The 15,556-nt window shown below is 36.4% G+C and overlaps 1 protein-coding gene across 4 annotated transcripts in view; it reads left to right on the top strand.

The window, feature by feature from the left end:
- The window catches only part of SH3BGRL (SH3 domain binding glutamate rich protein like), a 127,496-nt gene extending 117,326 nt beyond the window's left edge, over positions 1 to 10,170 (top strand). For 2 of the 4 annotated variants that reach the window (XM_055563547.1, XM_055563550.1), the window contains 2 exons: positions 1,492 to 1,572; positions 8,857 to 10,170. In XM_055563547.1, coding sequence (XP_055419522.1) covers positions 1,492 to 1,572; positions 8,857 to 8,889 — 114 coding nt within the window. In that variant the 3' untranslated portion in view covers positions 8,890 to 10,170. Of the gene's footprint in view, positions 1 to 1,491; positions 1,573 to 4,546; positions 4,589 to 8,856 lie in introns of those variants that run through there. The other 2 variants (XM_055563548.1, XM_055563549.1) reach the window with 2 other exon arrangements.
- Positions 10,171 to 15,556: the final 5,386 nt, after the last annotated feature.

Here is a 15,556-nt window from a genome sequence, read left to right as displayed (position 1 = left end):
GCTCCTCCATCCATGGGATTTTCCAGGCAAGAGTACTGGAGTGGGGTGCCATTTGCCTTCTACTTGGAGGCAAATGTATGAGTCGTTCACCAAAAGGTTATTGGTGAATATGTAAGTACAGACCAGAGCATGATATTGTTTTAGTATGTTCATGAAGAAGCTGCTGTAAAGAGGTGAGCTGTTTTACTTATTTAGTTTGAAATTAGTTTAAAAAGAGGAATACCTTATTTTCTACTTAAAAGTAGTAAAGCTTTTATTTTGGTATCATTAATGAATTTTCTTTAAATTTTTAACTTATGTATGGATTAGGGAAACAAAAGTAATTTTTACTTTGTGATTGATGTTTTCAAGTATGCCATCTTGGTTGTTGATGACAAGTCAACAAGGAAAGTTATGACCAACCGAGACAGCACATTAAAAAGCAGAGACATTACTTTGCCAACAAAGGTCCATCTAGTCAAGGCTATGGTTTTTCCAGTAGTAATGTACGGATATGAGAATTGGACTATAAAGAAAGCTGAGCACCGAAGAATTGATGCTTTTGAACTGTGGTGTTGGAGAAGACTCTTGAGAGTTCCTTGGACTGCAAGGACATGCCACCAGTCCATCCTAAAGGAGATCAGTCCTAGGTGTTCATTGGTAGGACTGATGTTGAAGCTGAAACTCCAATACTTTGGCCACCTGATGTGAAGAACTGACTCATTTGAAAAGACCCTGATTCTGGGAAAGATTGAGGGCAGGAGGAGAAGGGGATGACAAAGAATGAGTTGTTTGGGTGGCATCACCAACTCAGTGGACATGGGTTTGGGTGGACTCCGGGAGTTGGTGATGGACAGGGAGGCCTGACATGCTACGGTTCACGGGGTCACAAAGAGTTGGATACGACTGAGTCACTGAACTGAACTGAACTTCCCTTTCAGTCTTATTTCACGAAAATCTCATACCCTTCCTCCAAACACAACACAGATTTATTATTCTTATGGCCATGGGCATGCCTAGCTAATATCTGGTCTTCCATTAGTTCTGAAGACATCTCTACCTTTTAAAATTATTGTTAGTTTTTATTATTTTATTTATTTTATAATTATTTATTTTTGTTTTATTTGCATAAATAATGCAGGAGAAATAGTGGTGAACTGGAACAACAGTTTCCTACCAAAAATAAGCAACCTGTTACTGGCATATAGTTGGCTACTTTGGGCTGTGAAGAAAGCTACTTCCCCTGAGGCAGACTTATGTTCCATGCATTATGAAGTAAGAGACCAATTTCTGGTCTCACAGAACAGCATATCTTTTAACCCACATTAACTGGGGTCCAATAAGCCTTGCCTCTTTACTGCTCTTTACAGAATTCTAGCATTATGGAAGTTAACTAACCTGTCTGCCCCCAAAGATGTTAAGCAGTCAGATCATTTTAAATTAATTTCCTCTTTTCCTTCCAACCAACAAAGGTTGCATATTGCTAATTCTTCATGCCTTCTTTTTATCAAGGATTATGATGCCTTCTTTGAAGCCAGAGAAAATAATGCAGTGTATGCCTTTTTAGGTTTGACAGCCCCACCTGGTTCAAAGGTATGATTCAGTTTTCCTTTTCTTTGTAGGCCACTTTATTGTTGTTTTTCGTTTGTTTGTTTGTTTGTTTTTTTCCAATCAGTAAAGTTTCCTTTATTAAGTACTCAGATTAAGCCAGAGGCAGTACAGCATAGCTAAAAGGAAATGCCCCTGCTCTGCATGCACTTAATCCCTAGCATGGTAAACAGATGTGCATAATCAAATACATTATGTATGTGGATAAGAGGTAGGCAGAGTGACTTTCCTGTCAAGCTGCCCAAGAAAGCAAATTTCTCACTGACCCATTCACAAATAAGTGGTTGGAAATTTTAAAGACTCCATTATCCCAGTTGTCATGTATGGGTCTACATAGACAGAAATCATCTTAGTTCATAGTAATCTTCTTGGCAGTATCTATTGTTTTTGTGTAAAAGCAAATGCCATAGTCATCTATTCAAATTTTAACTAAGAGCATCTGAGTCTCAAAACTGGTCACTAAATTGCTGGCTGAATTTGGAAATTTCCCCCTGCCAATGACAAAATTTTTTGAATGGCAGAGTTCCCAGGGGAGACCATATAAAGAAAAAAGTTGATAATTAAATTGCCAATTTGAAGAAAAGTCTCAAAGCAATGGACTTTAAATATGCCTTTGCTTTTTACCATATTTCTTCTCCACAAAGGCTAGTTTAATAAAAATGTGTGTCCCCTGCTGGCATTTTACATTTTGCTCTTAGAAGTTAATTTTATGTTAAACAGATTCTTCAAACTCCAGCTCCTTCTCCAATTTTCTATCTGTATTATTGTCTATGTTTTCACTAGAGACCATTTACAGGCATTTTTGAGTTACTACGAAATTCTGTTCCCTTGCCAAACTTTGTTTTACCATGGATAAAATGTATTATTTTAGGCTTTATATAATTCAAATTGTAGGAAATCTTAGGTAGGGCATTTTTCTTTAAACAAGTTGTGTGCATGCTAAGTCTCTTCAGTCATGTCCAACTTTTTTGTGACCCTATAGACTGCAGGCTGAAGAAGGCAATGGCACCCCACTCCAGTACTTTTGCCTGGAAAATCCCATGGATGGTGGAGCCTGGTAGGCTGCAGTCCATGGGGTCGCTAAGAGTCAGACACGACCGAGTGACTTCACTTTCATTTTTCACTTTCATGCATTGGAGAAGGAAATGGCAACCCACTCCAATGTTCTTGCCTGGAGAATCCCTGGGACAGGGGAGCCTGGTGGGCTGCCGTCTATGGGGTCACACAGAGTTGGACACGACTGAAGTGATTTAGCATAGCATAGCAAAGCATAGACTGTAGGCTGCCAGACTCCTCTTCTCATGAGATTCTCCAGGCAGGAATACTGGAGTGGGTTGCCATGCTGTCTTCCAAGGGATCTTCCCAACCCAGTGATTGAACCTGCATCTCTTACATCTCTTGCCTTGGCAGGAGGGTTCTTTAACACTAGTGCCACCTTGGGAAGCCCTTAAACAAGTTAGTAAAACCCAAATTGTCTCTGATTTCAGTGCATATATTAGAGAAAGTATGAAAGGAAGGATAGTCCATTTTCTATGACTGATGACTTTCAGTGAAAAGTGCAAGTTATTCATTCATTTATTCATTCAGTAAATATTTACTGAGTGTCAATTATTGACTTGATATTGATGGTAGGGCAAATACAGAGAATACAGCATAATCTCTATCTTTAAAGTGTTTATAACCTAGAGAGGGACATGTATGCAGATAATTATACAATGAATATGTCTACAAATAATTATGATATACTGTGGTAAATTCTATATGACTGGTATGAATAAAGTTTAGTAGGAATCCAGAAGAAATAATCATAAATTACTATTAAGGAGTTTGGGGAAGATTTCACAGAGGAATTGTCATTTGAGCTATTAGGGATTCCAAAATACTGAAGTAACACTAAGCGTCTTTCACAGAGGTTGCAGCAGGAACCACTGCAGTTGGATATAGCTGCACCTGATGGTATATTTGGGGAGCAGCAGTGTGGTGTAGCATGAACCTAGTATCAGTTCAGTGCAGTTCAGTCGCTCAGTCGTGTCCAGCTCTTTGTGACCCCATGAATCGCAGCACGCCAGGCCTCCCTGTCCATCACCAACTCCCGGAGTTCACCCAGACTCACGTCCATCGACTCAGTGATGCCATCCAGCCATCTCATCCTCTGTCGTCCCCTTCTCCTCCTGCCCCCAATCCCCCCCAGCATCACAGTCTTTTCCAGTGAGTCAACTCTTTGCATGAGGTGGCCAAAGTACTGGAGTTTCAGCTTTAGCATCATTCCTTCCAAAGATATCCCAGAGCTGATCTCCTTCAGAATGGACTGGTTTAATCTCCTTGCAGTCCAAGGGACTCGCAAGAGTCTTCTCCAACACCACAGTTCAAAAGCATCAATTCTTTGGAGCTCAGCCTTCTTCACAGTCCAACTCTCACATCCATATATGACCACAGGAAAAACCATAGCCTTGACTAGACAGACCTTTGTTGGCAAAGTAATGTCTCTGCTTTTGAAAATGCTGTCTAGGTTGGTCATAACTTTCCTTCCAAGGAGTAAGCGTCTTTTAATTTCATGGCTGCAGTCACCATCAGCAGTGATTTTGGAGCCCAAAAAAATAAAGTCTGACACTGTTTCCACTGTTTCCCCATCTATTTCCCATGAAGTGATGGGACCAGATGCCATGATCTTCATTTTCTGAATGTTCGGCTTTAAGCCAGCTTTTTCACTCTCCACTTTCACTTTCATCAAGAGGCTTTTTAGTTCCTCTTCACTTTCTGCCATAAGGGTGGTGTCATCTGTATATCTGAGGTTACTTATATTTCTCCCGGCAATCTTGATTCCAGCTTGTGTTTCTTCCAGTCCAGCATTAATAGGACATATTAAATAAAATAAGATGCAATAGGAGGTGAGATTGGCTAGGAAGGTTGGGACCAGATTATGAATGCTATGCTAAATACTTTCAACTTCATCTTCTAGGCATGTAAAAACCGTGGTGTGGAATGAGGGAAGGCAATGAGGTGATTATATCTGTATTTTAAGATGTGATTTGATCTTTGTGTTAAGAAAATAAATTTGGCAGCTCTGTGGATTGTGAAACATTGAATAAATAAGATATTAGAATTGGGCTGACCCATTAGAGGGTACGTTAAGAGTCCAGAAGAGAATACCTAAAGTGGGACAGCATCTATGGAAAAGAAAAGATGGATTTAAGAGGCACAGAAAAATCACTTGTGATAGAATTTGGCAGTTTACTAGATTCTTATGTATGAAAAGAATTGGGAAGGATTGAAGCAATCTCTAAGGCTTTTAACCTGGGTGATTGGGAAATAAAGCAAAAGTCATGGAGGAAACAGAAAAGTGAGTGATCCAAGGGAGGGGTTAGTCTTGGAAAGGAAAGGGTATGCAGTTTTCTTCTGAGACTGGAAAGAATGAGGAAAGAAAGATGAAAATAGAAGTTTTAATGTGCAAGGGAGTTTAGGGAAGTTCATATTTGAAAATGTTTTATCTTTAGTATGAGGTAGGAAGAAAAATCATCTGCTATGAAGGATGGGAAATTCATTGAGAATTGAAAGTATTCACTTGTTGAAAATAATAATAATAAGCTAAAGAATAGGCTAAAACCATGGATGGAATGATGGCTTAGCAAGATGAAAGGCCCAGATGAAGTTAGAACTGATGAGCCCATTATGAAGCCAGTCAACTTATTTATAGTGTTTTTTCCATCCTTGTTTAACCCTAGAAGTAGGAATAGAGTAAATGAACAGCGGATATTATCAAGGATTGAACTAGAGGGAGCTGATAGATTGGGATAACAAAAAGCTGTCCAGAATTGACAGTGGAGTTGAGGGTAGATTGGTAATAGGGAGACTTTAAATGTTAGTATTTAATAGGTTTTCTCAAGATTAAAAGTGATAAATTTTATATCAGAAGAGTTTTCCCCTTTATTTTTTTTAATTTAATTTTATTTTATTTTTAAACTTTACATAATTGTATTAGTTTTGCCAAATATCAAAATGAATCCACCACAGGTATACATGTGTTCCCCATCCTGAACCCTCCTCCCTCCTCCCTCCCCATTCCATCCCTCTGGGTCGTCCCAGTGCATGTATGAAATGAGTTGCCAGTCCAGGTTCGATGCATGATACTGGATGCTTCGGGCTGGTGCACTGAGTTTTCCCCTTTAATTTAACAAGACAATAAGTCTTCCAGAAAGAACTGGCTGAAAAGAAAGTATAGAAAATAAGAGATACAGCTAAGTAACCCGCATTGGAAAAGTGCAGTCATAATAAAAGAAATATGATAAAAGTAGATACAGTACTCATCTGTGAAGTTAACACATATAAAAGAGTGACAATGTTCAATGCTGAGAAGGGTGCATTGAAACATATTCTCTCAAATATTACTGATGATGGTATAAATTGGTACTACTGTTTGAAAACCAAAATGGCAAATATATATATTAGGGACCTAAAAAATGTTTACAATTCTTCATCCAGTAATTTTGCTGGGTATTAAAGCCTATTGAAATAATTTTATACATGGAAAAGGCTTTATGAATAAAAAAATAAAAATGTTATTTATATCTTAAAAAATTTGTAAACAAGTTAAATATCTAAAAATAGGATCAACAAAAATGGTTTATCCACTTAATAAACTCATGTTGTCGTTAAAAAATGATAGTTTCTGAAAAGATACATTATAGTGAGCTACAGAATTCTTTTTATTGTATAAGTAACATTCTAATTACATTTAAAATATATTTATAGGGCAAAAGAGATTAGAATCATAACTAATAATATGCCTATTTTTCCCTTTCTTTTCCAAATAATTAAAATACATTCTCTTTATATTTAAAAATTATTAAAAGCCAGTGCACTGGAAAACTTGTTATTTAAACGTACCCAGTAGCAAATAGTTCCATAAAGCAAGGAATCCTATTTAAGAAAATTATTTTTTTTTATTCTTTTGAATATTGGATGCATTTCAACATAGTGTATAAAGATATTTACTATTTACTTTTTTTTGCTATTTACTATTTTATTAATACAAACTCTAATTTCTTAGCACTAGCATTTCTTACATTTCAGTAGAGTTGATAGTTTTTATATGGAATAAAATAACTGATATATTTTTGCTAAAATATAAAAATCCAGTGATGTGGAAAAGCCATGTTCACTAACATGTTGAAGGACCAAAACATGCTGGTTAAAGAAGTATTCTCATTGACTTTGAACCACCTGACTCTAGGGAGAAGCCATGAAAATCTGCCTCTACTGTGAGATTTAAAACATTCCCATTTCTACTAAATCTATTCCGTTTTACTACATCTCCAAGGGAAACTGTATGTTAATAACATTTAGCTGTGGTGTTGGTCTTGTTACTTTCCACTTAATCCAGAAAGTGGAAAGAAGAAAGGTAGGAAAAAAATACGGATATCTGCAATGAACCAAGCACTGAGCTACACATTTCACATTCACCTCATTTTATCTTTATTCCACCCTTAAGAGCTAGGTATCCTCAATTCCATTTTACAGAGAAGGAAACTGATACTCAGATAATTTAAGTAATTTGACCAAGACTACATAATAATTGAGTAGCAGATATGGAATTTGAGCCCAGGATTATATGACTCAAAACCAATGCATTTATAGAATGATGTTTATAGTGGGAGTAGAGGTAAAGAACACATCATATTCCTATTTCTAAAGCTCTCTGGTTGATTAAATAACTCGTGATTCTATAAATACTAGACACTTACTTTTACATAATAATAAAGCTTTTAGCACAATTTACATATTTTAAGAATAAAATATATCTTAAAAAGTAAACAATTTTAATATATAGTTATTTTATATTTAAATATAAGTATAGTGTATTTAATATACTATAATTACAGGTTATATTTAAGTATATATAATATAGTATGTATATTTAAGTATATATAATATAATATACTTATGAGTAAATATAAGTATAGTATATATTTACATACAGTATATTAAATAGTGTGTGTTCTCAAAGACAAATTACAAAGAATTTTTAATTGTCTTTTTTTTGGATTTTTGTGCTAGTAATTTATTCCATTATAAAGGATAACTGAAAGCTACACAGTTTGTGACAAATTACAGTAAAGACTGGTAAGTGTGACTTTAGGGAACTAGGCTGTCTCCAAAATACTAGTTACTCAGGTATTAGGTGATCGTAAGAAGAAGGACATTACATTAGTCACATAATCACATTTTTATACCTTTGCTTCCCCACCTATATATGCTAGGCCATTGAAGGGTTTTGGTATAAAATTCATTGTGCTGTGTGAGGAAATATTTAGAAGCTTGTTTAATAAAATGAAACAAAATACATAACGTGGGTCTAAGACATACTCATTTTGACAGCCAAACACTACCTTAGAAATTTCAAAAGAGCTTAGGGAAGGTGAGTCAATAGTGTATTACATCTGTTTTGTTAAGGATATATTAAGAATGAATTACACTGTATTCTGGTTTCCTTCTATCATTTTTACTTCTTTTTTTTTGGTAGGGGGGTAAAAATGTAGCACCTTTTATTTTTCCTTTCTTCTGGTGTTAGCATCAGAGGCTTATTTTGGAATATTCAATTGCTTCCACTCCTCCTGATAGTCTATTACAGACAGGTGTTTAGGTGCTGATTTTCTAGTATATATGATTTCTACAATTCAAATCTGAGGTTTCTTTCACCAAATTCACTCATGCCACCCATCTTTATTTCCATATATTTTTCCTTGAATTGTATTTTGTGTCGAGTACTATCTTAAGTGCCAGAGCACACCTATAGATCAGAGTTCCTATGGTAGAAGTACTCACTGTCCACAGGAACTGCTATGAAATTTAAAAACAGCATTTTAGCAAATAACACATTTCCTAAGTAACTTAAGCCTTAATTTAACAAAACTCAGCAGACTGGAAACTGTAGATGACAATGTTTTTGAACACTGAATTTTTGTGAAAAATTACTCAAAAAGGAAATTAGCTACTTTTAAATAAAATGGTAACTATAATTGACACAAGTGTAAATCACTCGCTTTTATGGAATTGTAGACAGTTCTCTATTACATCTGTTTCTAGGCAGAAGTTTCTATATTACAGTTTTTTCTATTAAGAATTTTTAAGCCATCTTTTTCTGGGGGCTATTTTTCTGATTTTGAATATTCTTAGTGATTTGAGATAATATAGTTTACTAAAAATACACATGGATGTCTGTTTTATGATATTTAAATCTGTTCTTTTTTTTTTTTTTTTTTTTCATTTCAGGAAGCAGAAGCTCAGGCAAAGCAGCAAGCATGAATCTTAAATATTCTGCCTTAAGCATCCTAAAAAAGGAGTCTCCATTGCTTTTTATAAAATATCAAAATTATCATGGCTTCAAAAGAAATAGGCTTAATGTTAAAATAATTGATTAGTTTGTACTTTCACATGCAAACAGTTAAAATGAGTACATAATTAAAATGTTAACATTGTGATGAGGAAAGTAGGAAATGAACATGAAATTTTAAGTAGGTGTCATGGAATACTATTGTTGTCTGCTAAGGCATTTTATGTACTTCAGTGATTTTAAAAAGCAAGTACCTGTTCCCTTTTTCGGTATTATTATTGCAGTTTAATTATATCTGTATCTCTAAATTGAATAATTTTAAAAGGCGAGTGAGAATTTGTCTCTTGTTCCCAAATTGCCTCATTAATTTTAGTGAACAAAAGTCTGTACCTTTTTAATGTGAAATTATTGTGACTAAAACGTAGTTGCAGATAATGTTTATGATATGTCATACATTGTAATTTCCTGTGGTATTTATAACATTCACATTCCTTTGTAGTTAAAAGTTTAAAAGAGTTCTATGTACTGAATCACAGGTTTTCTAGGCTTCTAAATGTAGCCTTTCATTGCATATTTCAGTGACCAGAACAGATGACCTCCCACACACACACAAAAAGATGTATTCAGTTGAAAAGTTTCTTGCTTAACCACAAAGTTTCTTGCTTTACTTTCATGCAATTATGTTGCTAAGCTGCTTGCCCTGAAGAAATATGCATATGTATGTTATGGAAGTGGGATGGCAAATAAGTTTAAAATGGCATCCTTTTCCAAAGAACTCAGACTTTTAATTAACTTTTAAAATAGATTGGAAATCTTTCCCCTTTTAAAGCAACTTATGATCATGAATGCCACGATCTCTTGACATTTTTGTTTCAGCTTATTGTATGAGTGCATTAATCTAAGCAGAGAATCTTTTCTATGCCTTTATTCCAGTGAATACCATAAGTATCAGACAAAAGGATCAATTTTTTAAATATTAATTTTGAAAATTTCTTAGAAGACAAGAAACATTATGGCCTACATCAGCCAAAAGACATGTATATTGTGCTTTAGTTCCACACTACTATTGTACTTTGGTTCCACATTACTGAAAGCAGACACATTTTACTTTAAATTACTTTATCATATCATTTGATGTATGCAAGTCTGTGCTCTTTGCCAAAATCAACATATAATGAAGACATGGCTTTGTTTACTGAAATTTAAACTTGATGCAATGTTTTAAAATAAACTCAGTACTTTCAAAAACATAATTTTTGTGTTCATAGAGTTTCTAAATAGTGTAATAATAATTTTAGATGGGTAATACACTTTTTAGATAGTGGGAAAGGAGAAAAGAGAAAATCACAGAAAACACGTTGAATACACTTTCTAAATTTCTCATTTAGGGCTCTGAATTTTGCAAGATACACTGGAGTCAAACAAAGAATTATTTTGTGTAGAAAAATATGCTGTGGAGAGCTCTAGAGTAAACAGGGTATTTTGTAATAAATTCTGGAAAATGCTAAAACATTTTTTATCAATATTTTCTCCTGAGCTTTATTAAATGCAGATGATGATACTTGCAGTATTTTATGTGGGCATTTTTGCTTTTCTTTTAGTTTCAAATAATCAGTACTGTCAAAAACAGACATTCTTTAAAAATAGATGACATTTTTGAGATATTTATATCTAGTGATACTGCTGCTACATATATATGTAAAGTAAAATGCTGAATTGAGTCTTTGCAAATTGAAATCTTTCTTTTTGTCAGCTGACTACTATGTGTCCTATAGATATAAAAAAGACAAGTGAAATTCTGAATATTAGGGAGTGCCTTCAAGGCCATGCTGATTTTGGTCACTGCCCCCTGTACAATGTTATGAACCTTCATCCATAGTTCCTCAGACACTCTGCCTACCAGATCTAATCCCTTGAATCTATTTGTCACCTCCACTGTATAATCATAAGGGATTTGATTTGGGACATACCTGAGTGGCCTAGTAATATTTTTCTTACTTTCTTCAATTTAAGTTAGAATTTTGAAATAAGGAGCTCATAATCTGAACCACAGTCAGCTCCAGGACTTGTTTTTGCCAACTGTATAGAGCTTTTCCATCTTTGGCTGCAAACAATATAATCAATCTGATTTCAGTATTCACCATCTGGTAATGTCCATGTGTAGAGCCATATCTTGTGTTGTTGAAAGAGGGTGTTTCCTATACCCAATGTGTTATCTTGGCAAAACTCTGTTAGCCTTTGCCTTGCCTCATTTTGTACTCCAAGGCTAAACTTGCTTATTTCTCCAGATATCTCTTGACTTCCTACTTTTGCATTACAATCCCCTATGATGAAAAGGACATCATTGGGTTTGTGTGTGTGTGTGTGTGTGTGTGTTAATTCTGGAAGATCTTGTAGATCTTCAGAGAACCAATCAACTTCATCTTTTTCAGCATTAATGGTTGGGGCATAGTCTTAGATTATTGTCATGTTGAATGGTCTGCTTCAAAATGAACTAAGATAATTTTGTTTTTGAGATTGCACTCAAATACTGCATTTCAGACTCTTTTATTGACTATGAGGGATATTCCATTTCTTCTAAGGGATTCTCACCCACAGTAGTACATATAGTCATCTGAATTAAGAATAGCAAGGAGAGATAAGAAAGCCTTTCTCAGCGATCAATGCAAAGAAATAGAGGAAAACAATAGAATGGGAAAGACTAAGATCTCTCCAAGAAAATTAGAGATACCAAGGGAATATTTCATGCAAAGATGGGCTCGATGAAGGACAGAAATGGTATGGACCTAACAGAAGCAGAAGATATTAAGAAGAGGTGGCAAGAATACACAGAAGAACTGTACAAAAAAGATCTTCATGACCCAGTTAATTATGATGCTGTGATCACTCACATAGAACCAGACATCCTGAAATGTGAAGTCAAGGGGGCCTTAGGAAGCATCACTACAAACAAAGGTAGTGAAGATGATGGAATTCCAGTTGAGCTCTTTCAAATCCTAAAAGATGATGCTGTGAAAGTGCTGCACTCAATAAGCCAGCAAATTTGGAAAACTCAGCAGTGGCCACAGGACTGGAAAAGGTCAGTTTTCATTCCAATCCCAAAAATAGGCAATGCCAAAGAATGTTGAAACTACTGCACAATTGCACTCATCTCACACGCTAGTAAAGGAATGCTCACAATTCTCCAAGCCAGGCTGCAGCAATATTTGAACCGTGAACTTCCAGATGTTCAAGCTGGTTTTAGAAAAGGTAGAGGAACCAGAGATCAAATTGCCAACATCCGCTGGATCATTGAAAAAGCAAGAGAGTTCCAGAAAAAAAAATCTATTTCTGTTTTATTGACTATGCCAAAGCCTTTGACTGTGTGGATCACAATAAATGTGGAAAATTCTGAAAGAGATGGGAATACCAGACCACCTGATCTGACTCTTGACAAAACTGTATGCAGGTCAGGAAGCAATAGTTAGAACTGGACATGGAACAACAGACTGTTTCCAAATAGGAAAAGGTTGTATATTGCCACCCTGCTTATTTAACTTATATGCAAAGTACATCATGAGAAATGCTGGGCTGGAGGAAGCACAAGCTGGAATCAAGATTGCTGGGAGAAATATAAATAACCTCAGATATGCAGATGACACCACCCTTATGGCAGAAAGTGAAGAGGAACTAAAGAGCCTCTTGATGAAAGTGAAAGAGGAGAGTGAAAAAGTTGGCTTAAAGCTGAACATTCAGAAAACTAAGATCATCGCATCTGGTCCCATCACTTCATGACAAATAGATGGGAAAACAATGGAAGCAGTAGCTGACTTTGTCTTTTTGGGCTCCAAAGTCACTGCAGATGGTGATTGCAACCATGAAATTAAAAGACACTTACTCCTTGGAAAGAAAGTTATGACCAACCTAGATAGCATATTAAAAAGCAGAGACATTACTTTGCCAACAAAGGGCCATCTAGTCAAGGCTATGGTTTTTCCAGCGGTCATGTACGAATGTGAGAATTGGACTGTGAAGAAAGCTGAGTGCTGATGAATTGATGCTTTTCAACTGTGGTGTTGGAGAAGACTCTTGAGAGTCCTTTGGACTGCAAGGAGATCCAACCAGTCCATCCTAAAGGAGATCAGTCCTGGGTGTTCACAGGTAGGACTGATGTTGAAACTGAAACTCCAGTATTTTGGCCACCTTATGTGAAGAGTGGACTCATTTGAAAAGACCCTGATGCTGGGAAAGTTTGAGGGCAGGAGGAGAAGAGGACAACAGAGGATGAGATATTTGAATGGCATCACCGACTCAATGGACATGACTTTGAGTAGACTCCGGGAGTTGGTGTTGGACAGGGAGGCCTGGCGTGCTGCAGTTCATGGAGTCACAAAGTCAGACATGACTGAGTGACTAAACTAAACTGAACTGAATTAAATTTGCTCATTCCCATCCATTTTAGTTCTCTGATTCCTAAGATGTCGATGTTCACTCTAGCCATCTCTTGCTTGACCATGTCCAATTTACCTTGATTCATGGACCTAACATTTCAGTTTCCTAATAGGAAAAGCCATCAGACTTTACTTTCACCACCAGATACATCCTCAACTGAGCATTGTTTCCCCCTTTGCCTGGCTTCTTCATTCTTTCTGGAGCTATTAGTAATTGCCCTCTGCTCTTCTCCAGTAGCATATTGGACACCTCCCAACCTGGTGGGCTCAACTGGTGTCATATCTTTTTGCCTTTTCACACTGTTCATGGGGTTCTCAGGTCAAGAATATTGGAGTAGTTTGCCCTTTCCTCCTCCAGTGGACCACTTTTTGTCTGAACTCTTCACTATGATCCATATGTCTTTGGGTAGCCCTGCATGCTTGGCTCATAGCTTCACTAAGCTATGAAATGGTTAAGTCAGTCAAAACAAACAGGTTTGTTCATGTAGATGGAGCTTGGGAGGAATTATGGATAATTCCATTTCTTTTCACTTTCTCTCATAATAGAGGAAATATATGCAAATCACATATGGTTTTAGTACTCTTGCCTGGAAAATCCCATGGATGGAGGAGGTTGATAGGCTGCAGTCCATGGGGTCACTAGAAGTCAGACACGACTGAGCGACTTCACTTTCACTTTTCACTTTCATGCATTGGAGAAAGAAATGGCAACCCACTCCAGTGTTCTTGCCTGGAGAATCCCAGGGACAGAGGAGCCTGGTGGGCTGCGGTCTCTAGGGTCGCACAGAGTCAGACATGACTGAAGCGACTTAGCAGCAGCAGCAAGCAATAGTAAAATATTAAATGAAGGCATTGGAGAAGACTGTATATTAAATTTATAATAACTAGCTTGAAGTAAAGGTGGGGAAAAACAAATTAAGTATCTGTTGTAGTGACTGACCTTTCAGCAAGTGGTACATAGCCTTTCCAACTCCATTCTACATTTTTTTGTTGTTTCCTACAATGGGTTTGATATGCTCTGAGAAAATAAAAAAAGGAAAAAAAAGCATTCTCGGTCATAAAAAAAAAAAAAAACTTTAAAAATCTTACTTGCTATATTTTATAATATCTAAGTTTTAAAATGCTGCTATGAGTGGTAGTTAAATTAATCATTCAACCCATATTTTTAATCACAAACCATATTTTGTTGTTTAGTTGCTAAGTTGTGTTCAACTCTTGCAATTAATATACAGTAGGCACTTATTATTATTTTTATTTATTTATTTTTTTTTTGGAAGGGGACTTCCCTGATAGTTCAGTTGATAAAGAATCCACCCACAATGCAGGAGACATTTGATTCCTGGGTGAGAAAAATCCGCTGGAGAAGGGATAGGCTACCCACTCCAGTATTCTGGCCTGGAGAATTCCATGGACTGTATAGTCCATGGGGTTACAAAGAGTCTTTCACTTTCAGGCACTTTTTTAGGGGTAAAAATACTAACGTGGATACGACATTATCTCTACTCTTAAGAAACTAATTATTTACTGTGGAATGATGTACAAATTACGAGGTATTTCTAAAGATAGAAAGATAAGGATGATATAGAAAAATAAGAAAGTGGTGCTGAGAGAATTTAGAAGAGATATCTTATTATGTGTTGGTGAATATAAGAGGTGATCAGGCATACTTTCCTATTTGTTGTTTAGTTACTAAGTCATATCCAACTCTTTTGTGACCCCCCCCCAGACTATAGTCTGCCAGGTTTCTCTGTCCATGGGATTTCCCAGACAAGAATACTAGAGTGGGTTGCCCTTTCCTTCTCCAAGGAATCTTCCCAACCCAGGGATCAGACCCATGCTTCCTGCATTGGCAGATGGATTCTCTGTCACTGAGCCACCAGAGAAGCCCATACTTTCCTATAGGAAGTGATATATAAACTATGACTTAAAGGCTAAGAAGGAGTTAGCCAGGTGAAGAAGCAAGGGGAGTGCAGCAGCATGTTCTCTGGCTTAGAGGCACTTGCCATCATGGAACATTAAAGAAACTACAAATACTTCAGCATGGCTAGAGTAGAGATTGTCTATGGTCAGCACACATTTTACTTATGTCAGAGTTCTTGTAATAAGATAAGAAGGTAGTTCAGTTCAGTCACTCAGTCCTGTCCAACTGTTTGTGACCCTATGGGCTGCAGAATTCCAGGCTTCCCTGTCCATCACCAATTCCTGGAGC

Source organism: Bubalus kerabau, chromosome X (genome assembly GCF_029407905.1).
Source record: "Bubalus kerabau isolate K-KA32 ecotype Philippines breed swamp buffalo chromosome X, PCC_UOA_SB_1v2, whole genome shotgun sequence".
NCBI classification, from domain to species: Eukaryota; Metazoa; Chordata; class Mammalia; order Artiodactyla; family Bovidae; genus Bubalus; species Bubalus kerabau.
This window is presented reverse-complemented; position numbering and strand designations above follow the sequence as displayed.